The sequence below is a fragment of the Octopus bimaculoides genome, chromosome 30 (assembly GCF_046866305.1).
Source record: "Octopus bimaculoides isolate indiv1 chromosome 30, ASM4686630v1, whole genome shotgun sequence".
NCBI lineage: Eukaryota > Metazoa > Mollusca > Cephalopoda > Octopoda > Octopodidae > Octopus > Octopus bimaculoides.
This window is the reverse complement of record NC_142957.1, coordinates 15,645,579-15,673,078: the sequence shown is the minus strand read 5'-3', so window position 1 is coordinate 15,673,078 and position 27,500 is coordinate 15,645,579. Positions and strand designations below refer to the sequence as shown.

Genomic DNA, 27,500 nt, shown 5'->3' with positions numbered 1-27,500 from the left:
TGATCACAACCATTGTAGGGGACACAGGTTGGTTATTACCACTGTCTAATGTAGGGGGATATAGGTTGGTTACTACCACTGTACAGTGTAGGCAGTAAAAGTTGGTCACAACCACTGTACAGTGTAGGGGGTACAGCTTGGTTACAACCACTGAATGGTGTAGGAGTATATAGGTTGGTTACTTTGCTGTGATGGATATTTTGAAGTATAATATTTGTAGAATATTCAAACAAAAAAAATAAAAAATGTATAAAACTGACTGAAAAAAAAAATACCAAAAGTAAAAAAATGGAAAAAACAATAAATTGATAAAAAATTTTTTTTGAAAATAAACTGATGATGATGAGAGAAAATGAGGAGAATTGTGGATTTGTGAAAAAAATGTTGGTATTTAATTTATGTTGAGGGACTGAGCAGGGATTGAACCTGAAACAGAACGATGTAGAACAGAAGATGGTTTGTAAAACAAAAGAGAGATACCCGGGATGTACACAGGGTGTGTGTGTAAGATGGTCGGGGGGTGGGTGGGGGTGAAAGGTGTTGTGGGTGGGGGTGAAAGGTGTTGTGGGTGTGGCTGCTGTGGGTAAGGTGTTGGTTTTGCAACAAGGGGGGTGGGGTGGGCCCTGAGTTTGGTCTTGCTGCAGAGCCTTAGGCAAGTGTATTCTGCCATAGGCTCAGTTTGATTGATGTGGAAACTGTGCCGAAGCCTATTATATATACCTATTATATCCATCCATACCAATACACACACACACATATATATATAGACATACATTTATATATACATACACACATACCTGCATGCTTACTATATATATATATATTTTCATCTTTTGATTTTTAATTCCTTCAGTCCTATGGACTGTGGCCAAGCTGGGGCACCACCTTGAAGAATTTTTAGTCGAATGTATCAACCCCACTGTTTTGTTTCTTTTCAAGTCTAGTGTTCTTCCCTTTAGTTTCTTTTGAGAAACTTCTAAATTATGAGGGACATAAACAAACCTACAACCAATGGTCAAGAGGTAAAGGGAAAGGAATGACAGTCTCACACACACGTGCATGTGCGACAGGCTTCTGTGCAGTTTCCGTGTACCACCAAATTTACTGATGGCACATTGGTCAGCTCGGGGTTACAACAGAAGACAATTAGCCAAGGTGCCATGCAGTGGGACTGAACCCAGAACCCTGTAGTTGCAAAATGAGCTTCTTAACTACACAACTATGCCTGCACCTATGTATGAGCACGAGTATGTTCTTTCACTCTTTTACTCGTTTCAGGCATTTGGCTGCAGCCATGCTGGAGCACCACCTCGAAGGGTTTTCAGTTGAAGATATCAAACCCAGGACTTATTCTTTGTAAGGCTTGTACTTATTCTATCAGTCTCCTTTGCCGAACTGCTACATTACAGGGACATAAATGCACCAGCATCGGTTGTCAAGTGATGTTGGGATGGACAAACACAGACACACAAATACATACATACACATATATACGATGGGCTTCTTTCAGTTTCCATCAACCAAATCAACTCACAAAGTTTTGGTTGGCCCGAGGCTATAGTAGAGGACACTTGCCCAAAGTGGTGTATATAATTCACTGATATATATATATAACAGCAGAAGATGTAAACAATGTGGTGAGAAAGCTGGAAAACCTGGGGTTTTAAGAAGAAGAAAAAAAAATCACTGTGTGATATTTGTTCTACCCAATTAGGCAATCCCTTGCCACTCTCAACAATGTAATGAAGCTATGATTGGCTCATTTGGAATTCATAACTGACATATAACAATGTAGGTCTTCACCAAATATGATGTAAAATAAAACAAATCAATAATCAAATAACGAGGAAGGTTAACGATGGGGGTAAAATCAAGGAGAAGGAATGAGGAGACTCACCAGAAGAACTCGACTCTTGACTCTGTGAATTACTGCGCATGAGTTTGTCTGGTGGGATTCGATATTGTGAAGCAACGAGTTTCGGAATTGCCTCTCCATCTTCAAGGAAGATCTGCATTCGAATAAATGGTTCACGACCTTTCTGTGTCAACATGTGCCACGGCTTGGGTCTTGCAAGTAGATCACTAACGCTACCCTGGGAAAGTCCAAGAACATTCTCACCAAACAGCCTTTGGCTGATCGAGTATTGACTCAGAGTTTCTTTCACCTGTTTCACCAGAATATCGGTGTCGATATTGGAATATTTGTCAAATTGTTCTTGAGTTATTGGCGGCAAAACAGCTTTGAGGGGTTTGGTGGATGGCGTGCCAATATGAGATCGAGTGGTTAACGAATTGGCAATGTTTTGCATTCGCTGCAAAGGTGATAAGCAGTCCGAAGGCAAATAAGAGGAGAATCTCGAAGGCTCATAGCTGTCCTGGCCATTAAGTCGTGGCCGAACCAGGCAAAAGGCACTTCCTGAATGTCGGGTGCTATCGGCAAATGCTGCTTCCGTTGTTGGTGTCTGTGGCGCGCTATGGGGTTTACTAAGATCGATTGGACCATTTGTTTGAGACGCATTCTCTTCAGAAGAACTGTCCGGTGGTTCCGTTTTGATGTTCACTTTATCCTGCTGATGAAAACTTTCCTGTGACTGTGGCGTGTTCCGGTGAATGTTCTGTGCGATACGAGCAAGCTCCTGTTGGTACATTGTACTCGCTGCCACGTTACCGGCGCTCTCGGCTGCCTGAGCGAGCTTTGTCAACTCCTCGCGATAGATGCGGGTCACCATTTCTTTGGCAGCCATCTCGCGCTCTTTGGAAGAGGAATTCTGCGAAGAGATGTTCTTGTGACTGTGTTTGCGCTCGGTTGGGGTACCAGATTCACTGCGACTTCGAGAAGAGTTCACAGAGACAGCTGAAGGACTAGACCGACCGATTGAGTTCATTGTCGCTGTGCCATTTGTGGAGGTCAATGAACTTTTGGAAGATGACACAGTGTTCTTGGAGTGTTCCTTGTATCCGGCAGAAAGTGGTACGGGTGTAGACACCTGAGGAATATGGATAAGAAAAAAATCAAGATTGAGTAACGAAGATGGTGATAATTATGAAAACGATGATGAGGATGGTGATGATGATCATGTTGGGAGATGACAGCAATGATTGTAACAACGAAAGAGATGAGAAAACGAGATGGAATTTGGAGAAGAGAAATGGTGAGTGGGTGAGTTGACTTACCTGCAATGGGTGACTTAAATTTGTGGTCAAGTCATGTACGACGGAAGGTGATCGTTGCTGGCCGGTATGTTGTATACCAGAAAAAGATTTACTCTGGATGAAGAGAAGAAGTTTACATTATTCATAGGCATCAGATTGAATTTGTTGAGACAGATCTTCTATGGCTGGATGCCCCCTTTTCTATCTTGCTGACCCAGCACCTTTTCCCAATATTAAAAAATAAGGCCAAGGCAACCTCCTTGAGCCCTATGGACTCATAAGGGCCAGTTTCCTAGCTTCCGTGGTGTGTGTGTGTGTATATATATATATATATATATATATATATATATATATATATATATATATATATATATATATATATATATATGTGGATATATAGATATATAGGGCAGGGAATCATCAATTAAAAATTTGTAGTTTTGGAATCAGTAGTTCTTTGGCTGCTATTTCTGAATTCTCAGTATGTTGGAGAAGCAGGCTACTGCTAATCCCTATATATTTATGATTATATATGTGGATATATATATATATAGGACCGTCTCAGTTGTCACAGATTTCAGAATCAACTAAGAGTCATTCAAAGCAGCGCCCTAGCATGGGCACAGTCTAATGACTGGAACAAGAAGAAGATTAAGGATATGTTCAGACTGTCTCCAGAAAACTGGAAATTCCATAAATCTGGGACACTTCAGGCCCCATGCTTGCCAGTAAATTGGTCAGGTAGTATACTACAAACTTTAAAACAATTGACAATAATACGTAACATTGAGCCATTTGATTCGTTAGTGTCTTTCTACAACTGAGGCCAGTAATTGTCCTGGAATTGCTGGCCTTTTGCAAAACTTTGAAACCAAATATTTTCACCACTCAAGACAGTGAACTGGCATAAATGTTAGCATGTCGGGCAAAATGCTGAAAATTATTTCATCTGTTTTTATGTTGGGAATTCAAATTTCCCCTGCGGTCGACTTTCATCCTCTCAGGGTCAACAAAATAAGTACCAGTTGAACACTGGGGTCGTCGATGTAAGGAACTTACTCTTACTCCCAAAATTGCTGGCCTTGTGCTAACATTCGAAACCGTTTAATTTCCTACACTCGTTTTCAGAGTGCAGCGTGTGATTATCATCATCATCATCATCATCATCGTTTAACGATGATGATGATGATGATGACGCGACACTTACATGTTCCGATGACTTCATCTTCATGGCGTGTTGAGCAGCGCTCAGAATTTGGTTGATGCGTTCTTCCGTTGCGGTATCTTCCCTCTGAGTACTAGTGATCAAACCTTGAGATCCAGCTGGAACGGGACAAAACAAGAGGTTCCAAAACTAACAACAACAACAACAGTAATAACAACACTGACCGAGAAGTGTAGCTTTCAATAAGGGAAAGGTTGCCAAGCGATGTTGGGGAGACAAACACAAACACACATACATATGCCCGCTCACGTTTTGGTATGCTGCTATATTTCATGTTGAGAACAATTTAGGTCTTAATAGACACAAGATGTGATCTATTTCTAGCGCATTAATTGTCCACGTTATTTTTTAAAATATATATATGTACATATATACGACGGGTTTCTTTCAGTTTCCGTGTATCAAATCCAATCACAAGGCTTTGGTCGGCCTGAGGCTATAGCAGAAGACATGTGGTTGGTAAGCAAGCTAACTACCACACAGCCACTCCTGCGCCTGCACATTGGGAAACACAAAATAAAAAAGAAAAAACAACAACAAAAAACATAAGTGGATTAGAGGGAGGGAGAGACAGAGACGGGTATATATGAGAGAGAGAGAGAGAGAGAGAGAGAGAGAGAGAGAGAAATCGATCTTACCTGGCTTCGTATAAGTTTCCTTTAACACACTGTCTGGTGGCTGCTTTTTTATACCTGCAATGTTTAAAAGATTTGCCTAAATATAATATCAAGACAGTGAGGATGGGACACAGTGGTTGTAGACCCAGTGGTCATTTCAATGCTTGTAGTAGTAGTAGTAGTAGTTGTGTTGCATTAGTTGTAGTGGGGTCACTGTAGTACTTCTGCAAGGCTCTTCGGCATGGTCACTGAAACGGGAGGCTTGAAGAAAGAAGCCTGGCATTGCACACAGATGCGAATGCTTCGAGCAGGTCTTAAGTCTTTCTTTTGCGAAAGCAGTGGTCGTGATGGCGGTCTTCGTAAAAGAAGGACACGTCGCACTGGACAGACATGGCTGGAGAAGCAAGGGCGAAATGTCCAGCAATCCCCTTCTCCGGAAAACCCATGCGCAGAGACATACAGGTATCGGAGGGTCCAGACAGAGGATGGCAAAAGAGACCGATAGAATAAGTACTAGGCTTACAAAGAATAAGTCTTGCGGGTGGAAATGACAGGAATGCAAATGATATGTAAATTAGGAATGGAAAAATAGGAAATTTAAGCAAAGGGTCGAGGAAATAATTGTAGAAACTGGATTTGAATTGAATGGAGGAGTTGTTGGTGGTGGAACAAACATATATATATGTATATATATATATATATATATATATATATATGAGTGTGTATATATATATATATAGACATACACAAGGGCAAGAATATATACATAGACACATGCAAGAACATGCACAGATGCGTGCACACACACACACACAAAGATGATACAGACACACTAGAACACAAGAAAAACAAATATAACAGATACACACACACACACACACAAAGGCACAAATGTACTCACAAACATATTTTCGAATACACACACATATGTGTGTGTGTATATATATATATCGTTTTTTTTTTACATACACACACACACATCGGAAAATAGAGAGATAAACAACACAAAAATGGTAAATGACTTCATGGCACAAAAGAAATCTCTTTAAAAACCTGCTAAAATGATATTCAAAGTGGTTTACAAGATCAGAAAATATAATTTCGATGGTGTTAGAGTAAGGATCTGATTCAAAGACATTGCATTTAAAAAAATGTCGGTGAAAACTTTCCAAACATAAATAAAGTGGAACTATTCAAAAATAGACATAGTTTGCCATCTTTCTCTTTGTTTTGTTTCATTTTGATAAATAAACATTTATTTTATGGTTTATTATTACATATATAGTGGGGGGGGCACCAAATTATTTTAAGTGGTTAGGGCCTCTATGGGTCTTAATCCAACCCTGCCCTTGGTCAGTCCTGATGCAACAGAAATGGTAAATGGTTTACAGCACAAAAGAAATCCCTTTAAAAAGCTGCTAAAATTATATTCAAAGTGGTTTATAGGATAGGAAATATAATTTCGAAGTGTTCATGGTGTCATATTGAGGATCTGATTAAAGACTTTGCAATTCAAAAAAGTAGGAGAAAACTACCCAAACATAAATAAAGTAGAAATATACAAAAATAGACATAGTTGGCCATCTTAATGCCAGTTTTTGTTTCATCTAGAAAAGAAAAGAAAAAAGACGAAGGAGTCAAGAATGCAAACTTACTTTTTTTCGGAGAAATAGCTTTCAGAGCTAAAATATTAGATTCGTCAGCGCACCAAGCATGCATTTTCCGATACGATTCGCGTCCTTTCTCTGTCAGTTTATCCCAAGATTTCGGTTTGGACAGCAGCTCACTGACCGTTCCCTGAGACAAGCCAAGAACTTCTTTGGCGAAGAGTCTCTGACCAATGTTGTGCATACTTAGCACCTCACGAATCGTCTTGGCAACCCCACTAGTGTCCAGAGTTTGGTTTTTGCCATTGGAGGAGTTCGCCGAGGCGGCACCGACACCTTGCTCCTGCTTCACGACCACCGACGGAGGCATGTAGTGGTGGTGGTGGTGGTGGTGTGAGGTGGGCGAGTGTCCGTTGCCGTAGCTGAGAAACTGCTGCGAAGATTGCTGTGACGACGACTGCGATGACTGCGATGATTGCGATGACGATGACGAAGATGATGGCGGTGGCATTTGACAGTTTGTGGTGGTGGTGGTGGCGGCGGCGGCGGTGGCGGCGGGTGGAGGGGAGAACGGGACGTGATTGGATGCATTGCTGTTGTTGTTGTTGTTGTGTGGGGAAGGGGGAGGTGGGTGGTTTTCAACGGGTAGAGGGGGAGGAGGTGGAGGTAGTCCGTTACTTGTTGGGGTGCTCGGAGTACCGGGGCCAGACGGGTTGTGCTGTTGGTGAGACGTAACTGATTGCTCCCCTAGCATTGTAGAAAACGCTTCTGTATTGGCAAGAGTATTTGAATTGGTATTGTTGACTGTGAGGGAGAGAAAGAGAGAGAGAGAGAGGAAAGAATTAAGTAAGTAATTAAGTAATTAAGTAAGTAATTAAGATATAAATATACACAGCATTTAATTAGGTCAGTGGTTCTCAAATGGGGCCCATGCAACCAAAGAGCGAAATGGGGATTCACAACAATAATTTAAGGGCCCCTGGAAAATATTTTGCTTTAGCCTCTCTGAGTGGTTGGCGTTAGGAAGGGCATCCAGCTGTAGAAACTCTGCTAAATCAGATTGGAGCCTGGTGTTGCCATCCGGTCTCACCAGTCCTGTCAAATCGTCCAACCCATGCCAGCATGGAAAGCGGACGTTAAACGACGACGATGATGATTGGTTATATATCACAAGAAACAGCTGGGTTCCTTTCTCTAACATTTTCCATAGTTTAATCTACACAAGTTAATGTGTGAAAAACAAAATAGGAATTTTGAAAGAAGTTTCTATAAAACTAATTCTTAAACATCGAATGGCTATGGGGGGTTCCACCAGAATGAAATAGTAATCAGAGGGGTCCATAGATAAGAAATGGTTGAGAACCCCTGCTTTAGATGTATGTATTGGTACGTATCACAAGAAACAGCTGGGTTTCTTTCTCTAACATTTTCCATAGTTCAACCTACACAAGTTAATGTGTGATAAACAAAATAGGAATTTTGAAAGAAGTTTCTATAAAACTAATTCTTAAACATCGAATGGCTATGGGGGTCGACCAGAATAAAATAGTAATCAGAGGGGTCCATAGATAAGAAATGGTTGAGTACTCCTACTTTAGATGTATGTGTTGGTATTTATTGCAAGAAACAGTGAGGTTTCAATCTACACAAGTTAATGTGTGGAAACCAAAATAGGAATTTGGAAAGAAGTTTCTATAAAACTAATTCTTAAACATCGAATGGCTATGGGGGTTGACCAGAATAAAATAGTAATCAGAGGGGCCCATAGATAAGAAATGGTTGAGTACTCCTACTTTAGATGTATGTGTTGGTATTTATTGCAAGAAACAGTGAGGTTTCAATCTACACAAGTTAATGTGTGGAAACCAAAATAGGAATTTGGAAAGAAGTTTCTATAAAACTAATTCTTAAACATCGAATGGCTATGGGGGTCGACCAGAATAAAATAGTAATCAGAGGGGTCCATAGATAAGAAATGGTTGAGTACTCCTACTTTAGATGTATGTGTTGGTATTTATTGCAAGAAACAGTGAGGTTTCAATCTACACAAGTTAATGTGTGGAAACCAAAATAGGAATTTGGAAAGAAGTTTCTATAAAACTAATTCTTAAACATCGAATGGCTATGGGGGGTTCCACCAGAATAAAATAGTAATCAGAGGGGTCCATAGATAAGAAATGGTTGAGAAACACTAAATTAGGTTAATCCTTATGTTACCAAATTTACTGTGATGATGTTGATGATAATCATCATCAGCATCATCATGTATATTTATATATATAAATACACAGCACAGAATGAATCTTCTATGCTGGCAAGGCTTGGAGAGTTTGACAAGAGCTGGCCAGGTAGAAGACTATACCATGCTACAGTGTCTGATTTTAGAGCATCCACCAGCATGGATTCTACTGGGGGGCACAGGGAGCCTGCTGACCAAATCTGTGGCTGGTGCAAAGTCCCAGCTAGGTCAAGGGTGACATGGAATGTATTATAGATATTAAAAGTATGTGGAACAAGTGACTCACCGGAATTTTCAGATTCTGTTAAATTTAATGGCTGTGAGTCAGAATCTTGGTGCTGCGTTGGTGTGGACCTCTGTTCACTTTTGGCTTTGTCCAGCATCAACAACATCTCGAGAGACCTTTCAGACGTTGGAGACGATGGTTCTTCATCGTCACACAGCTCGGAGAACTCAGAGGACTTCATTGAACTGGAAGGAGAAGAGAGAGAGACAGTCAAATATGGTGAAATTTCCTATAACTGGCTGGAGAGAGAGCGAGAAGTCTGGACACGAAAGGGGCTTTGACAAGAAATAAGTGGGGTTGTCAAGCCAGAAATGGATATGTGAGTGTGAGAGAGAGAGAGAGAGAGAGAGAGAGAGAGAGAGAAAGAGAGAGAGAGAGAGAGAAAGCAAAGAATTTGTAAAAGGATTGTGGAGTGGGAGAAGGCAAGAACTGCAGAGATAAGCCAGTATGAAAGGGTGGCGCTCAAACACACACATACACATTCACACAGAACAGCTCTCACACATACACGCAACGGCTCATGCAAATACACTCACACAGATCAACATAACACAGTTCACACACATAAACACAGGCGCACACACGCACACACAACTAAACAACAGTATAAGACTTACATGAGGTTTTGCTGTAACTCATCAAATTCTTCCTTTGATTTCAACTTGAGTTCCAGGAGATGGAAGGCCTTGTTCTTCCTGCTAATGGCCAACTCTAGCTTGGAGATCTTTAAGTAAGGAGTAACAGAAGATTTAGCAACAGAACACAACACACACACACACATATATATAAAAACATAACACACACATCCTCCTCCTCCTCCTCATCATCATCATCATTCAATGTCCCCTTCTCCATACTGGAATGAGTTGGGTTGCTTGGAAGGACCCAATGGGTCCAAGGAATTCATTAGGCCCCAACGTCTGCTCCAGCATGGTTTCTATGGCTGGACGCCGTCCCTAACGCCAACCACTTAAATGTGTGTACTAAGTGCTTTTTTCTCATGCCACCAGCACAAATGAGGTTGCCATACAGCTCACAAGGCCTATGAAACCTGAGGGGAGGGGCTTTATGCTAGCATATACATGTACATGGATGTTATACAGATACAGTTATATATCTATATATATATATATATATATATATCACTCTGAGTGGTTGCTGTCATGAAGGGCATCCAGCTCCCTGCCAAAACAGACACAGTAACCTGGGGTAGTCTTCTACTTGGCTGGCTTCTGTCAGCCGTCCTGCCCATGCATGCATGGAAGATGGACGTCAAACGATTATATATATATATATATATATACACATACATATACACACTGTGATAAAACTAGAACTTTCTGCTTCAAGTTAAACTGTTACAAAAAAGAAATATTTCATATTTTTTCAATGAGTGGGAAGAAGTTAGCTTCCCAACCACATGTTTCTGGGTTCAGTCCCACTGCGTGGCACCATGGACAAGTGCCTTCTACTATAGCCTTGGGCTGACCAAAGCTTTGTGAGTGGATTTGGTAGACGGAAACTGAAAGAATCCTATGTGTGCCTTTGTGGCTGTGTTTGACCTCCACCACTGCTGGTATGTTTATGTTACCCTAACTTAGCAGTTTGGCAAAACGGATTGATAGAATAAGTACCAAGCTTAACAAAAATACTCGTGAACTGGGGTCGATCCACTTGACTAAAAGTTCTTCAAGGTGGTGCCCCAGCATGGCCACTATCTAATGACTGAAACAATTAAAGAACAAAAAATATACTCATTTATACATGCTCCTTACACAATTGTGACTGTGGAATATATACATCCATGTACACACCACGTAACAGCAACTCTACATTATAGACACACATTCACATATACACCCGTACTAGTGACTCTGCTATATATAATATATATATATATATATATACATATATACTCACTCGAGCTGACGTTGATTCCTGCAAGCTGTTATATGTAGCTCGTAGTTTCTGTATATCTTCCACAAGTTGACTTATCTGTAATACAGAAAGAGACCGAAATGAATGAACGACAAAACACACACACACACACACACACACACACACATGCGGTGTGAAAGCAAGTTTCTTAACCGCACAGCCAGGCTCACACATATACATTATCAATCATAGTCAATTAACTGATCCACTTGTATATTCTTTTACCCAAACTCAAGAACCTTGCTACATCTCTCCGTGTGTGTGTGTGTGTGTGTGTGTGTGAGAGTGTGAGTGTGTGTGTATGTATATATATATATATATATACCGGAGTAAGCATCGTTATCCTTCCTCCATTTCTAACAAAATTGTCCGATGAATGGGAACGTGAAACTCAGAGTAACGTTTTTTTTGTTATATTTCTGCTGCTTTTAAATAAAGTATATATATATATATATATATATATATATATATATACGTATATAATACAGACATATACCGTAAATCCTTGAGTATAATACGCTGGGGATTTTTAAGTGGCTGTACCTCTGAAAAACCTAAACCTTGTGTATAATACGCACCCCTTCTCTAACTTGAGTCAAGGAGGTCTATATAACGTCCTTGGTTTGTAAACGTATATACGGTAACGTCCTTTATTATTATTGTATAAATAACATAATGCAAACGTGTGGCTTTTTTGTTCATTTTGTTTGCAGAAAATAAAGAAATAACAGTAATAACGACAGTGAAAAATAAATATAGCTTCAGGTATTTTCGTGCTCAACACTGCTTAGAAATTATTTTTTCATTTTTAACCTCGTATATAGTAGGCACTAGGGTATTTTGACCTTTAAATTTTGGGGAAAAAGTGCGGATTATACTCGAGGATTTACGGAACACAAATACACGATGTTATAACGTGGACGAGTTGGAACTATGGAAGCCAAAATGGAAATATGTTCAGTCCAAAGTTATCTCCCCTAGATCCGATCTTCACATGGCGGAGATCGGATCTTGGGGAAATACTGTGAAACTTAATTTAATTTTAATTTTTAGTAATTTAATTGAGTTTTTACCTGTAATTTTGGATTTTATCCATATTATTATTATTATATATACATATATATATATATATATGCGAGTAAAAATAAATACAAAAAAGGTGGTTTTTTTGTATGATTGTGTATAGAGGAATATATTATTTTGTTTAAAAGAGTTCCAACACTGTCTGTTTTTTATGTTTTATTTATATTCCTGCAGAACCAATGTGGGGTATAGAATATGGAATATACAATATATAATATAATATACAATATATAATATAAAATAAAATATACCCCACATTGGTTCTGCAGGAATATAAATAAAACATAAAAAACAGACAGTGTTGGAACTCTTTTAAACAAAATAATATATATATATATATATATATATATATATATATATATATATATATATATATATATATATATATATATAATAATTGAGTTTTTACCTGTAATTTTGGATTTTATCCATAATATTATTATTATTATTTATATATAATAATAATAATAATAATAATAATAATAATATTAGGGATAAAATCCAAAATTACAGGTAAAAACTCAATTAAATTACTAAAAATTAAAATTAAATTAAGTTTCACAGTATAAAATATATATAAATATATAGTTTTAGGGAAAAGAACCATGTGTGTGTGTGTATGTATGTATACATGTGTGTGTGTGTGTGTGTATGTGTTTGTGTATATGTATGTATTTATGTGTGTGTGTGTGTGTGTGTGTGTTCGCACTCACACGCACACAATGCCAAAAGTCTTGGTCATTGCCTCCACGAAGCCCAACACTGGAAAGGAACTCAGCCTATGTGTCTCTGTCAGACCCAAAGCTCAAGAGAAACTCAGCCTATGTGCCTCTGTCAGACCCAACACTTGAGAGAACTCAGCCACTCTGCCTCCATGAGGCTCAACGTTCATAAGATGTTCCGTCAGACCCAAAGCTCAAGAGGAACTCAGCCTATGTGCCTCTGCCAGACCCAACGCTCGAGAGAACTCAGCCACTCTGCCTCCATGAGGCCCAACGTTCATAAGATGTTCTTTATATGCAACCAGCACGGGTGCACTTCGCTTGACAGGTCCCCTCAAGCCCAGCACATCGCCAAAGCTCACAGTCACCAGTCATTGCCTCTGTGAAGCACAAACTTCGAAGATCATGCTTCACCACCTTGTCCCATGTCTTCCTGCGTCTTACTTCTAATGGTGAATAAATAACACCAGCAAATTTTTCCACTTTCTGCGTTCGATATCCTTACTCTGCACAGAAAATATTTTCCAATATTTTCGACTCTCATACATACCTCACACAAGTATATAACTAGGACTGAACCCAGAACCATGTGGTTAGGAAGCAAACTTCTTACCACACAGCCATGTATGCACCTATATACATGTTTTAAGGCATGATGTGCCCCGCAGAAACTGGGGTGTAGCTATTACACCTGTGTGTCATTCATACTGTCATATACACTACTTCATTGCTGTACCGATTCCAGCGACAATAATGATAACATCTGTTGTCTGCTCACCTCTTTATCTTTGGCGGCCAGTTCCACCTCCAGTCGGGACTGTTTCAATACATCCACAGCCTGTTCCATGTCTGTAGCTTTCTCCATCTGTTCCACTTGATGTAAGTTCTGAGTCGCCGATGCTAGCTGCTGCCGAAGCTGTTCAACCTCACGTTCAGACGATTCTGTACGCTGTAAATATCACAACATAACACTCTTTCAGTGAACAAACAGTGAACAAAAAAATGTAATGAACAGAGCACAGAGCACAATGAACAGACTGTAAACGAAGCCTGGTGAACTGTGAAACCAGTTATAGTGAACAAATACTAAATGAAACACAATGTACAAATGGAGGTAAGAGAAGCGAGAACAGAACAATGAACAGACAGAGAAAATGAAGGGGTACAGGGTTCAATTCCCATAGCTGTCTGCTGGCAACATTTTTTTCTGTCTTATAAGAGCAAATACTCAATCTCCCTCTGCAAAACTATACTGTGTCCAAAATTTACTTTCTTGTCTGTAAAATACACACACACACACACACATATAAAGATAAATTAAATAGAGATATTCTATTGACAATCCAATAATTTATTTATATTACAATATCACATTAAATACTATGAATATAATGATATATATATATATATATATATAGAGACGGTTTAGATATAGATTCAAGGTTGAATATGGTACTTATGCGTAGGCACCCGAATATCGTATTCCAAAAGGATAGGTGATCAAAATCAAAAGATAAGCAACACGGATTTCAAAGGTGATTGCAGTATATATATATATTCTTTTTCCTGATATACATAATCACACTTCCATTATATATAAGTCACTTTATCATTATTATTGAATTATTCCAATATGTATATGGTATCCAACTGACAAGTACCAGTGAATTGGATGTTAAGCACACCCCTTTGAGGGATTTCTTTTCTTCAATTTGTTACTTTATATATATATATATATATATATATATATATATATATATATCCAGAGTGATGTCATGTTTAATTGCGGTGCTATTTGATAAGATTAGTGAGAAGAATATTTATCAGAGACTTGGACATTTTCAAAGAGACTTACTTGTTTAGCACTTTGCAAGTCTTTGATTACCATCTCCATTTCATTGCATCTGGAAGAAGAGGAGAGGAAATACAGTCAATACACAACAACAATAATAATAATAATAATAATGATAATGATAATAATAACGGTTTCAAATTTTGCCACAAGGGCAGTAATTTTGGAGGAGGTGGGAATGAGTCGATTACATTGAACACCAGTGTTCAACTGGTACTTATTTTATCGGCCCCCCGAAAGGATAAAATGCAAAGTTGACCTCGGTGTAATTTGAACTCAGAACGTAGCGATGGATGAACTGCTGCTAAGCATTTCATCTGGCATGCTAATGATTCTGCCGCTGATTAAAAGACTTGTCTATTGCAAGGAGTACCTATTCATATCTCTGTGGACTGGAGCAACGTGAAATGAAGAGTTTTGCTCAAGAATACAATACAATGCACTGCTCAGTCTGGGAATTGAAACCATGAAACCATGATTGTGACTGCAACACCCTAACCACATGACCATACAACTTTATACACATACATTTAGGTAGCATATATACTTCACGATGTCGTGTTGCTAGTATCTATAAATCTCACTCAGAGATTTATTATTGCTTGTTTCCACTTTTCCAAGGGGCTGATACAACGTGAAATAAAGTGTCTTGCCCAAGAACACACACACACACAGCCTGGTCGGGGAATTGAACTCACTACCTCATGATTGCGAGCCAAAGCTCTAACCACTGAGCCATGTGCCTTCACACACACACACACACACACATCGAATTCACTGCCTTGTATAAGTACCCCTACATCACCCTTACATACATGTGTGTCTGCATATGTACATGTGTATTGGAGGTTGTGTATGCATACATCCATTACTATGTAGCATGAGTGTGTTTATTTCCATGACTATAGAAATGTATAGCCATTGCTATGACTAAGCTGAGTACATATGTGGATATATGTATCTATGTATGCGTGTGTGTGTGTGTGTGTGTGTGTGTGTGGAGGCCCACATCTATTTGACTGAACAAAGTGACGTTATAAATAAAAGTAGGTTGCACAATTGTTTTTTTTGTTTGTTTGTTTGTTTTGGGGGGTAATACTGTCCAATGAGATGACCCGATTTCTTCACTGCCACCACCCCCACCGCCTCAACCCACTGCCCCACCACCACCAACCATTCCTCTGATTATTTTAGTAATTCTTAACAATTGAACCAAGAAAAAAAATTACAAAAAACAAAACCAAAAAAAGAAACATTTATCGTGTTTTATTTATTCTTACCACCACCACCACCACCACTACCACCACAACCACCTCTCATACCATTATTACCAACTCCACAACCACAGTCAACATCATTACCACCACCACCACCACTGCCGCCGCCGCATTTAGATTCCAGTGATTTGGGACCCAATTCTGATAATCCTAGAAGACAGACATTAATATAACATTCGTGTTTCCTTGGGGTGGGTGTCATTTCCATCTCACGACTTGAAGCTGATGAGAAATAAAACTCCACCTGGAGACAATGCCAGTCCTTTGCAGATTGACGTTCTCCCCGGACACTTTGATGCTACCCGTTTTCCTCACAACGGCCCTGCAAGGTGCACAGAGGCAAAGCAGAATATGGTCCCCTATCCTAAAGACACTATGGTGACAGATGAAACTTCGCCTGTAAGTATTAAATGTGTGTGAAAGGATGAATCACCTGAAGGCTTTCCTAAGTATCTCAGCTGTTTGATCAACAGGACTGTCAACGTCATCATCATCATCATCATCATCATCACCATCATCGTCGTTTAACGTCTGCTTTCCATGCTAGCATGGGTTGGACGGTTTGACTGAGGACTGGTGAAACCGGATGGCAACACCAGGCTCCAATCTGATCTGGCAGAGTTTCTACAGCTGGATGCCCTTCCTAACGCCAACCACTCAGAGAGTGTAGTGGGTGCTAGACAGTGGAAGCAAAATGTGTAGTGGTTAAGGTGTTGGACTCGTGATCCTAAGAATGTGGTTTCAATCCCTGGACCGGGCAATGCACTGTGCTCTTGAGCAAAATAGTTCATTCATGTTACTCCAATCCACTCAGCTGGTACAAATGAGTAGCCCTGGGATGGACCTGGGACCCATCCAAGGAAGAATATATATATGTATATATATATGCACCAGAGAAACCAGAAGATCAGCTTTTTGCCTCTTACGGAGTAATGTAGACTAACCGTCCCACAGACAAGGCTACCCTTATGTAGAATACCCTCAGGTAGAGTCAACATGAAACGCTATGCGACAAAGTTAGACGTACAGATCACAAATGTAATCCATCCGACAGGTGTTTTGTGTTGGTCTAACTGGTCCACCCACTCAAGGCTTGAGTGAAACCGAAAACTGTGCTAATAAAGAATGAAAGGTAAAATAAAGGAAAAAAAAAACCCCTTGCCAGAGATGGCGCAACACTGAGAGATTGAACACAGGAGCTGATGACTGCAAAGCAACATTCGAAACCACATGACCATCCCTGCACTCATATGCGAGTATAGGGTAAATATATGGTACATGTGTGTGTGTGCATGTATTAATATACAGTAAATATACATGTGTGTGTGTGTGTGTGTGTGTATGCATGAAAATATGGTAAATATGTACTGAGTGACTAGCTTGTCATAGTTCCTGGATTTAAGGAATTGTTTTAGACACACACACACATACCACACATATATACACACACCAAATATTTATATATATATATATATATATATATATCCAGATACATACATGTATACCATATGTGAGCGTGTACATACACATATATGTATATGTGTGTGTGTGTGTATATATATATGTAGAAATATGTATGTATGTATATATATATATGTGTGTGTGTGTGTGTGTGTGTGTGTGTGTGTGTACATATATATGCAAGTACTACATAAATAATATTTTTATAAACAAACTTGAAAGTATGTAAGTATGTATGTATGCATATATACATATGTATATATATATATGTATATATATATATATATATATATATATATAGTTCTACATCAAATGATGTTCATTCACTGTAAAACCATATAAGCGAAACGCTCACATCCTTACTATAAACACACACACACACACAGAGGAGGTCAGTATTTCTGAATAAGAACTGACTCAAACAGTAACAGTCCACGACAGCATATAAAAATATTACACACACACACACACACAGACATATACATATATAAATGTATGTATGTGTGTATGTATATATATCTTGGAATCTCAAACAATCACCTGTGTGCCAACCCATCCAAGTTAATTTGTATTTCAAAACAAAGAAATGAATGTTTTTTTTTTAAATCTAAAGTACCCTCAAAATAGCCTCTGGTTACCTCTGACCTGGCGCCAATGCTTCACAGAGACCAGTTGAAGTGGATAACCTACATTAAAACAACAGCAACAACAACACTGTCTAACACACATCTAGACAATAGGGCAGCTTCTGCATGGTTATCCAAACTGTTAGAAATAGCAGCTATTTGACCAGGAATTAAGCATTCTTTCACTAAGAAAAGAAGGACATGTCGGACAACATCATCTTACAATGTACTCAGTTGACTTTAGTCGGACTATTATCATAAATCCTGGATTGTTGCTTCACCGAGCTGATCGTAGTCCGGCTGTGTGGCATCTTGGGTAATTGTCTTCTACTGTAGCTTCAGGTTGACCAAAGCCTTGTGAGTGGATTCGGTAGACGGAAACTGAAAGAAGCCTGTCATCAGCTCTGTCGTGTGACTTTTAGAGGCCCCCTTGCAACTTTTTTTGTTTCGAGGCCCCTATCCCTTCAATGAAGATCCATAATCTACGCACCTTTTATTCGTATTTATATTTTACTTTATTCTGTCTGAAGTTCAATATTTCACGTTATCCTAAAGGAACATCTTTAAAAGTACAACAAGTTAAAAACTTATTTAGGTCTATTACAAAGAGTTTTAATTCTTGTTCAACATCTTAACCAAAGTAAGTAGATGACTCATCGACGTACTTTGATCTTAACATGGGAGTCCTTCAACTGCAGGGGCCCCTTGTGATCGCAGGGGCTTAGCAACAGCCCTGTCTGTCATATATATATATAAGAGATTATAGATCAGTTAAGAGAGAGAGAGAGAGAGAGAGAGAAAGAGAGAGAGGGGGTTGATAGTTAGACACACAGATAAAAGGATTAAACAGATAGGCAGACATTAATTTAATCTAGTTAGATAGATAGACAAGTAGATAGATAGATAGATAGATAGATAGATAGATAGTTAGATAGATAGATAGACAGACAGATAAATAGACAGATAGATGGATAAGTAGGTAGGTAGGTAGGTAGATAGATAGATATAGATAGAGAGACAGACAGATAGACACAGACCGATAAATAGAGAGACATAGATAGACAGATAAATAGATAGACAGATAGATAGGTAGATAGACAGATAGGACAAACAGACAGATTGATAGACAGACAAATAGATAAAGAGAAAGACTGATAGAGAGACAGACAGTTAGATAGATTGATAGACACACAGACAGACAGATGGGAATGTTAAAACGGGGGATGGCTAAAGAAACTAGTTTGATTCTAAAGAATACTGAAATAACGGTGGTAATGGTAGTAGTGGTGGTGGTGGTTGGTAGCAGTAGTGGTAGTAGTAGCAGCAGCAGCAAAGATGCTGATGATAGGAAAAAGAAAATACCAATTTAATAAATGCCATCATCATCATCATCATCATAATCACCATCACCACCGCCCACAACTGCAACCCCCCCCACCGTCGCCACCACCACCACCACCAGTCTCTCCCCCCCCCCTCCACTGTCAGAAAGTACAAGAAGAATGTAGGTCAGAGTTTACTCTGCACAAAACTGTTTGGGTTGATAAAGTGAAAGTGAGGGGGAGGGGTGTCATGATGGGGACGGGGACGGACAGGAGAGAGAGAGAGAGAGAGGGTAAGCGGTGATGGCGGAGTGGAGTTGAGTGATCAGCTCATCTTTTTTGTTTTTTTTTGTTTTAATATTCAGTCACAGTGTATCTAGGACTACATTATCCAACGCAAACCTTCCCCTTTTTTTTTTTTTGAAACAGTAACACCATGATGCGCGAGTTGACTCGAGGCAGGATTAGCTGCTATTTCTAGCCAGTCAAATGGCTGATTGCATAGTGACTTTTTTTTCTGAGACTTCAGCAACCCTCTACATGATCCTCTTTTCATGTGGGTGCACGTGAAAATCATTGAAGCCATCATCATCATCATCGTCAATGTCATCAATTACTTCAGCAGTCACCTTTCCAAGCTTGCATGAGAAAGTGGATCAGACGGAATGTATTTGGAGCAGATTTGCTACAGCTGGGTGCTCATCCTGCCACCAACCCCGCATTTGTGTCCAAGCAAGGTAAATCCTTGCCTTGTTTCTGGACACATTCCCAAAGAAAATGGCACATCGAGAATCCCACTGTGACACCCGTGTACAACTATTGCACAATGCCAAGACAAAGAGATACAAACACACACACACATATATATATAAACAGATAGCAAGGTATACATGCAGGGTGGCTTTGCTTCCCAAACCCATGGTTCCAGGTTCAGTCCCACTGCATGGCAGCTTGGGAAAGTGTCTTCTACTATAGCCTCAGACAAACAAAAGCCTTGTGAATGGATTTGGTATCAGAAATTGAATGAAGCCCATCATGTCTATGTATGTGTGTGTGAGTGTGTATATATATATATATATATATACACACACATATAAACACCGGGAGACGTCCTAACCAACAACTATGTCCCATGAAGTAACATGGTACCTGCAACAGGGTCAAATTCTTGAGCCATGATTTGGCCATATTCTACTTCACTAAGTTCACAAACTGGAAGAGGGAATACAGATATATTTACTATTTTTTTTTACTTGTTTCAGTTGGACTGTGGCCATGCTGGGGCACCAACCTCAAGAGTTTTTTATGTTTTTTAAGTCTGGTGCCACGTATAAAGCCCATGTGTTGGTGCCATGTACAAATCACCCGGGTTAAGTACTGCATAAAAAGCACCCTTGCCCAGTGGTGTGTATGGAGTACCCAGAACATTGTAAAAGGGGTGGAGTTTGAAAGGGCACCCGACTGTAGAAACGAGGCTAAAACAGGTAACTGGAGTCTGGTACAGCTCTCCAGTCTTGCCATCTCCTGTCGAACCGTCCAACCCATGCCAGCACAGGTTAGAGAGAGAGAGAGAGAGAGAAAATTAATTGAAGTAATAAGCACTCACTTTGTTTTTTCCACTTCATTATATTTCGATTTTAATTCTAACACCTCAGCTTGTGCACTTTCTAAGGCTGGAAAAAAATCAAAAGAAAAAAAACAGAGTTTTTACAACAGAAACAAAAATACAAAAAAAAAAAAAAGCCCAGAGAACCTTCTCCCCGTCACCCCGCAGCCATGCTGGAACACAAATTCTGGCAATACAACATCATCATAATTTTAATGTTCATTTAACATATACACAGTGTATCTAGGACTACATTCACTAATGTCAAAATCCCTTTTGTGCGTATTATATACGAGGTTAAAAATGAAAAAATATTTTCTAAGCAATGTCCGAGTCTCTATTTGCTGTCCGGCAATGTTTATTCAGACGCATTTTGGGATGTCCGGCGCGAAAATACCTTAAGCTATATTTATTTTTCCCTGACGTTATTACTGTTATTTCTTAATTTTCTGCAAACAAAGTGCACAAAAAAGCTACACGTTTGCATTATGTTATATATACAATAATAATAAAGGACGTTACCATATATACGTTTACAAACCAAGGACGTTATATAGACCTCCTTGACTCAAGTTAGAGAAGGGGTGCGTATTATACACAAGGTTTAGGTTTTTCAGAGGTACAGCCCCCTAAAAATCCCCTGCGTATTATACTCAAGGGTGGACTATACTCGAGGATTTACGGAATGTGTATATATATATATATATATATATATATATATATATATATATTATAAGGTTTTTAAACTTTTAAATTTTCATATTCAACAGAGACAGAGACTTCAAATTCCTCTGTAAAAATTATTATATATATATGCTAGTAAGGAAGACGGATGTTAAATGATAATAATATGCATATATATATATGTGTATATATACTTATGTGTGTCTATGCATGTGTGTGTGTTCTTATCTGACAAAAATAAACTCCCCCATGGTGTATTAAATAGCTTCATGTTCCACATGCAGTCACAAATTGAGTCGACTGCCAAGCAAACAAACACAACTCGGATGCGACTAAATCCTTATTAAAACGTTAATTAGATTACGAGTGAACTGAAACACGATCCCGTTTATTCGTTAGCGATAATGAGTCACAAAAGGGTTAAGCAAAATGCTCCAAACATTAGTTCATGGCATCAATTAATAGTACAAAGACATGAAATAAACCCATGCAAAGAGGTGTGCCTATGTGGGCGTATGTGTATTTATATACACACATACATATATATATATATATATACACACATATGTATATATATATACACACATATGTATATATATACAAGCTGAACATTAGAAGCATCAGTTGTGGTGTGCAAGAGAGACGATTGCGCTGGTATGGACATGCGGTGAGAATAGATGAGGATAGCTGCGTGAAAAAGTGCCACACCCTAACAGTTGAGGGAACCCGTGGAAGAGGTAGGCCCAGGAAGACCTGGGCTGAGGTGGTGAGGCAAGACCTTCGTACATTGGGCCTCACCGAGGCGATGACTACTGACCGAGACCTTTGGAAATGTGCTGTGCGTGAGAAGACCCAGCAAGCCAAGTAAGATCGTTGCCAGTGCCCCTGGACTGGCTTGTGCGGGTGGCACATAAAAGACACCATTTCGAGCGTGGCCGTTTTCGTGCGGGTGACACGTAAAAGCACCCACTACACTCTCTGAGTGGTTGGCGTTAGGAAGGGCATCCAGCTGTAGAAACTCTGCCAAATTAGACTGGAGCCTGGTGTTGCCATCCTGTTTCACCAGTCCTCAGTCAAATCGTCCAACCCATGCTAGCATGGAAAGCGGACGTTAAACGACGATGATGATGATATATATATATATATATACACAAATACATATATATATACATATATATATATATATATATACACACACATATATATATATACATATATATATAAATACATATGTTAGCAAGGTGAGACACACACATAAGAAAGAAGAAGGAAACAAAGGACCACTGATGAGGTCACAGAAGTGTGACGAAAGAACTCTGGCCGAAATAAGATTAAGATTAAGATTAATGTAATATAAAGCTGAAAAAAAAAAAAAAAAAAAAAGAAAATTAACACCAAATATACAGTGCGTGTGTTTTTATTGGCTAAACTGACAACATGACCATCCCCAAGTACAACAATATATATATATACATTTCTTGTTTCAGTTATCAGACTGTGGCCACGCTGGGGCACCGCCTTGAAGGGTTTTTAGTCGAACGTGCTGGAATGCTTTAGCAGGAGGCTGGTAAGTGAAAGAACTGCATCAGCCTCCGCTGTCTGCTTTGGCATCGTTTCTACAGCTGGATGCCCTTCGCAACCACTTTACAGAGCAGACTTTTTCGCTGCCACGGAGAACAAATTCTCTCTTTTGTGCTTTAACCCTTTAGCATTTAAACCGGCCATATCCGGCCAACAGTATTCTGCCTATTCTATGTTCAAACTGGCCAGATCTGGTCTCTCACACCAACCCTACAATATTGCTTTAAAAATTAACAGCTACTTCATCAAAATCTCATAGCTACGAGATAATGCATGATTAGTTCAAAAATAATGTGGATAAAAAAGCATTAAGCATGGCAGAATAATGTGAACACTAAAGGGTTAAGAACACCCTAGTGTTTTGCAGAGAGAGAGAGAGAGGGAGAGGCAGGCAGGGATGCTACGTACCACTGTGTAGGGTGACAACTTTGGTCTCAGCCTCACCCAATTTGTTTGAAAGCGTCAGCTGAGCTTGTTGAAGTAAGTGTTCTTTTTGGTCAAAAGTCTTCTGTATCGCTTTCTCCTTCTCTTTAAGTCGAGCCTGAAACAAACAAACAAACAAAATAATAAATAAAATAAATAAATAAAACATAAATATAGTTTTACGTGTATACACACACACAGAGAAGCAGACACTCGTGTTTGTGTGCATGTATAATGGCCAACCCATCCTCTCATCTCCTGCTCCCCATACACCTTTGTATAGTTGTTCCCTCACCTGTTTCTATCTCATTTTTTACCCCCCCCCCCACGCAATCCAGATGCTTTTTTCCTCACTATTTGTTTCCTTTCTGAAGAAAGAGCAAGGGCTTGAAACATCAAAGACTTCTTCCATTTTTCCTCAGTGTCAAACTTATACACCCTGTTTGTTGCTCTTCTGTCTTTGAGCCATACACACACACACACACACAGGAAATCGGTTATACGGGGTCCTTGAACACCTGATGTTTCCATAGTGACTGATAGAAGCTGGTCCTGTATTTATTGATTCTTTGTCTCCTCCACATTGCGGGCAGCAACCCCCGGATTTTACTGCATTCTTTCACTATTTTCGGAATTAATTGAGACAATGGCAATGGACTTCAACAGAAATATAAGAATAATAAAAGTGTTGAATAGTTTTATTTTCTAACCCAAAACCAATTACACTAAGAACTTGGGAAAGAGAAAAAAATATATATATAAACCAATGTGGCAATGCCAACAGTCAAGAATGGCAGAAGATTTTTGGTAAGGATGGGTGCAGAGAGCAAAATGGATCACCAAGGATAGGAATCCTGAGATGAACAACAAACACCAGCAAAAAAAAAAAAATTTTAAAAATGGAAGGAATAACAATCGAACGACTAATGAGAAACAAACAACAGATAATAACGAGGCAAGCAGAAAGAATGGCAACGTGCCAAAACCTTGGATTAAAATATCTAAATGGTACCCACAGAGTAATGGTAGAGATATTCAGAGATTTCCAGAATGAGCCAGAAACAACATCTAAATGGCATAGTGAGGGGAGCGCCACCACACACTTGTAACACCATTATCATCGTTTTTTACGTTCACTGTTTCTATGCTGGCATGAGTTGGCTGAGACTCAGTGACGTAGTTATTCTACGGCTGGATACTCTTCCTGTTGTCAACCTTTCACTTGTTCTAGATTTCAGAGGGAACGCTCATGCGCTGAGGATGTTGCTATACTGCATCCCCAAACACAGGAGTCAATGACTCATTGGACAATGAAGCAGCTCTTGTGTTTGTGTTTCGGGCCCCTTCCAACATAATACCAGAGCTGCCTGGAGCCAGCCAACAATATAGGAGACAAAACTCCCCCACAACAGCTTGAGCTTTGTTGAATTAGATTTTGTGACTCTTGGCCAGATGTTTCTACCATCTTCAACTCCCGTTCTCACTGTATCACTCATCCTCTCTCTCACAAATCAAATGCAATGGCTTTCTTTCTCAGCAGATTCTGAAAGTTTTCTGGCAAAATTTTTGTCTCTCCTTTGCAGTTAGGCCAAGACTTCTGAGCATCGAGTGAACTCTGCTTCCAACAAATCCTCCACCACCACCTATCCCTACAGGAAGATACACTCCATCCACCCCTTTCATGAAGCTCCAACAAGTAAGATTATTCTCATTATTCTAACTGGCCCTCACATGCCAAACCTAATCAAACTAATGAGCTATGGCACGTAGAAACACATACACATACAACAGTACAGTTTCCATCTCCTGTACTTCACTCACAAGACAAACCTGTGCAACTCCACAGTCAGGCCAGCACCTGTATACTACAGACCAAGAATTTTTACATCTATCTCACCACAGACGATAAAATACACTGAGAAAGGTCCATTTTACCATCCTTCCATGGGTTGGAAGTTTATTGAGGCAGATTTTCTACGTATGGATGCCCTTCCTCTCACCAACCCTCACCTGTTTCCAAGCAAGGTAATATTCCCCCCATGGTCAGGCATATTCTCATAGCATACTAGAAAGAAACGACACTGCTTATATAACACTGACACTTGTTTACAACAATCACATTCCCTCGAGACAAGGAGACACAAAACAAAAACACACACATATACATATAGACTGGATTCCACACAGTTTCCACTAACCAAATTCATTCACAAAGCTTTCGCCATCCTGGGGCTATTTCATAAGACACTAGCCCCAGGTGCCATGCAGTGAGACTGAACCACATTCCACATGTTTACAGAGCAAGATTTTTAACCACACAGTGCCTAGAATGACGACTAGGTTACTGCTGTTACCACGGAAACAGGCTTCAGATTGCAAAAAAACTTTATGCAGTTGGAGAAAAAGAGAAGGAAAATATAAAACAAAAGGATCTATTTTAAAACGGGGGCCACATTTTTCATTAATGTTTTACGTAGTGTTTTTGGTACGGAAAGACTTTCAAACTTCGTATACTTATCTATTTTGTGTTATAGAACAGAAAAATATTTTTGTATTCGAATTTATTTCATGTAAAAAATTGTCTTATTTCGATAATTTCAACCAATCACTGACAAGTATTCAGTTGTTTACATTTACTCCTTTGGCTGATTAAGCGGTGTAAAGCGTATTTAATTTCCATAGCTTCGTTTTGCTTTTTTCTTTTTAAATTTGCTGTTTTACCCTAACCCTAACCCTAACCCTAACCCTATCACCGATAGAATTGTTTCAGAATCGTTTGTTTATGTAATCGGCACTTAATGTATATCGGCTGAATGGACGTCAGTGATTGGTTGAAATTACAGAAATACGACAACTTTAACATGGAATAACTTAGGGATTTCTTTTTTTTTTAAGAAGACTAAGAGAAAAAGATGTTTTATATGACACATTCTACCAGTGTTCCAAGTTTCAAAGTGTTTCGTTAATGAAAAATGTGGCCCCCGTTTTAAAAAAGATCCAAACAAAATGCAAACCTCAAGGGACCGGTATCAATCCTGAGTACTTACTTCAGTGATTGCTTCAAGCTGATCGTCATAATCTTTATTCTCCCCTGTCAATGCTTTGATTGTCTTGTCTGGAAATTGAAAAACAAAAAAAAAATACATTTAAATGATGGTTGTCTTAATGAATTTCATTATCGTCATTATATTGTTGTTGTTGATAAAGATAAAAAGCATGGGAAAAAAATCAATGCAAAAAAAACAAAAAAAAATAGTCATAGACATATATACAGAGCGTTTGAAGTAGCGTACAGATATTGTATCATCATTGTTTAACGTCCTCTTTCCATGCTAGCATGGGTTGGACGATTTGACGGAGGACTGGTGAAACCAGATGGCAACACCAGGCTCCAATCTAATTTGGCAGAGTTTCTACAGCTGGATGCCCTTCGAGATAAAAAGGGGGCAGTCAGAATTTTGGATAACTGCCTCCGCCTTAGCAAAGGCAGAGGTATTGTTTTTAGTCGTGTTTGTTTGTTTCTCCATGGACAAGATATCTCAAGAACCGCTGGATGGATTCGGATGAAACTTTCAGGGATGTTTGGCCTCGTGACTGGCATGGACTGATTAGATTTTGGGTTAGAGTTAGGGTTAGGGTTAGGGTTATAGATAGCTATATTGACAAAAAGGAAGCAGTCAGAATTGTGAATAATTCTTTATTAGCACTTTCGTTTGTTTATCAAACTTGTCAAGACAGAATCAAAATATTTCATTTTGAATTTGTCTTGACGAGTTCGATAAACGAACAAAAGCGCTA

At 39.2% G+C, this 27,500-nt stretch overlaps 1 protein-coding gene across 13 annotated transcripts in view; it reads right to left on the bottom strand.

Moving 5' to 3' along the window:
* LOC106877929 (homeobox protein cut-like 1) overlaps positions 1-27,500 on the bottom strand; it is a 301,609-nt gene that overhangs the window by 42,102 nt on the left and 232,007 nt on the right. For all 13 annotated transcript variants that reach the window (XM_089346233.1, XM_089346234.1, XM_089346240.1 and 10 more), the window contains 13 exons: positions 26,750-26,817; positions 23,688-23,820; positions 21,015-21,081; positions 14,726-14,774; positions 13,649-13,819; positions 11,048-11,122; positions 9,745-9,851; positions 9,128-9,312; positions 6,651-7,406; positions 5,017-5,070; positions 4,361-4,476; positions 3,175-3,267; positions 1,898-2,987 (listed from right to left, as the gene is read on the bottom strand). In XM_089346233.1, coding sequence (XP_089202359.1) covers positions 1,898-2,987; positions 3,175-3,267; positions 4,361-4,476; positions 5,017-5,070; positions 6,651-7,406; positions 9,128-9,312; positions 9,745-9,851; positions 11,048-11,122; positions 13,649-13,819; positions 14,726-14,774; positions 21,015-21,081; positions 23,688-23,820; positions 26,750-26,817 — 2,964 coding nt within the window. The remainder of the gene's footprint in view (positions 1-1,897; positions 2,988-3,174; positions 3,268-4,360; positions 4,477-5,016; positions 5,071-6,650; positions 7,407-9,127; positions 9,313-9,744; positions 9,852-11,047; positions 11,123-13,648; positions 13,820-14,725; positions 14,775-21,014; positions 21,082-23,687; positions 23,821-26,749; positions 26,818-27,500) is intronic.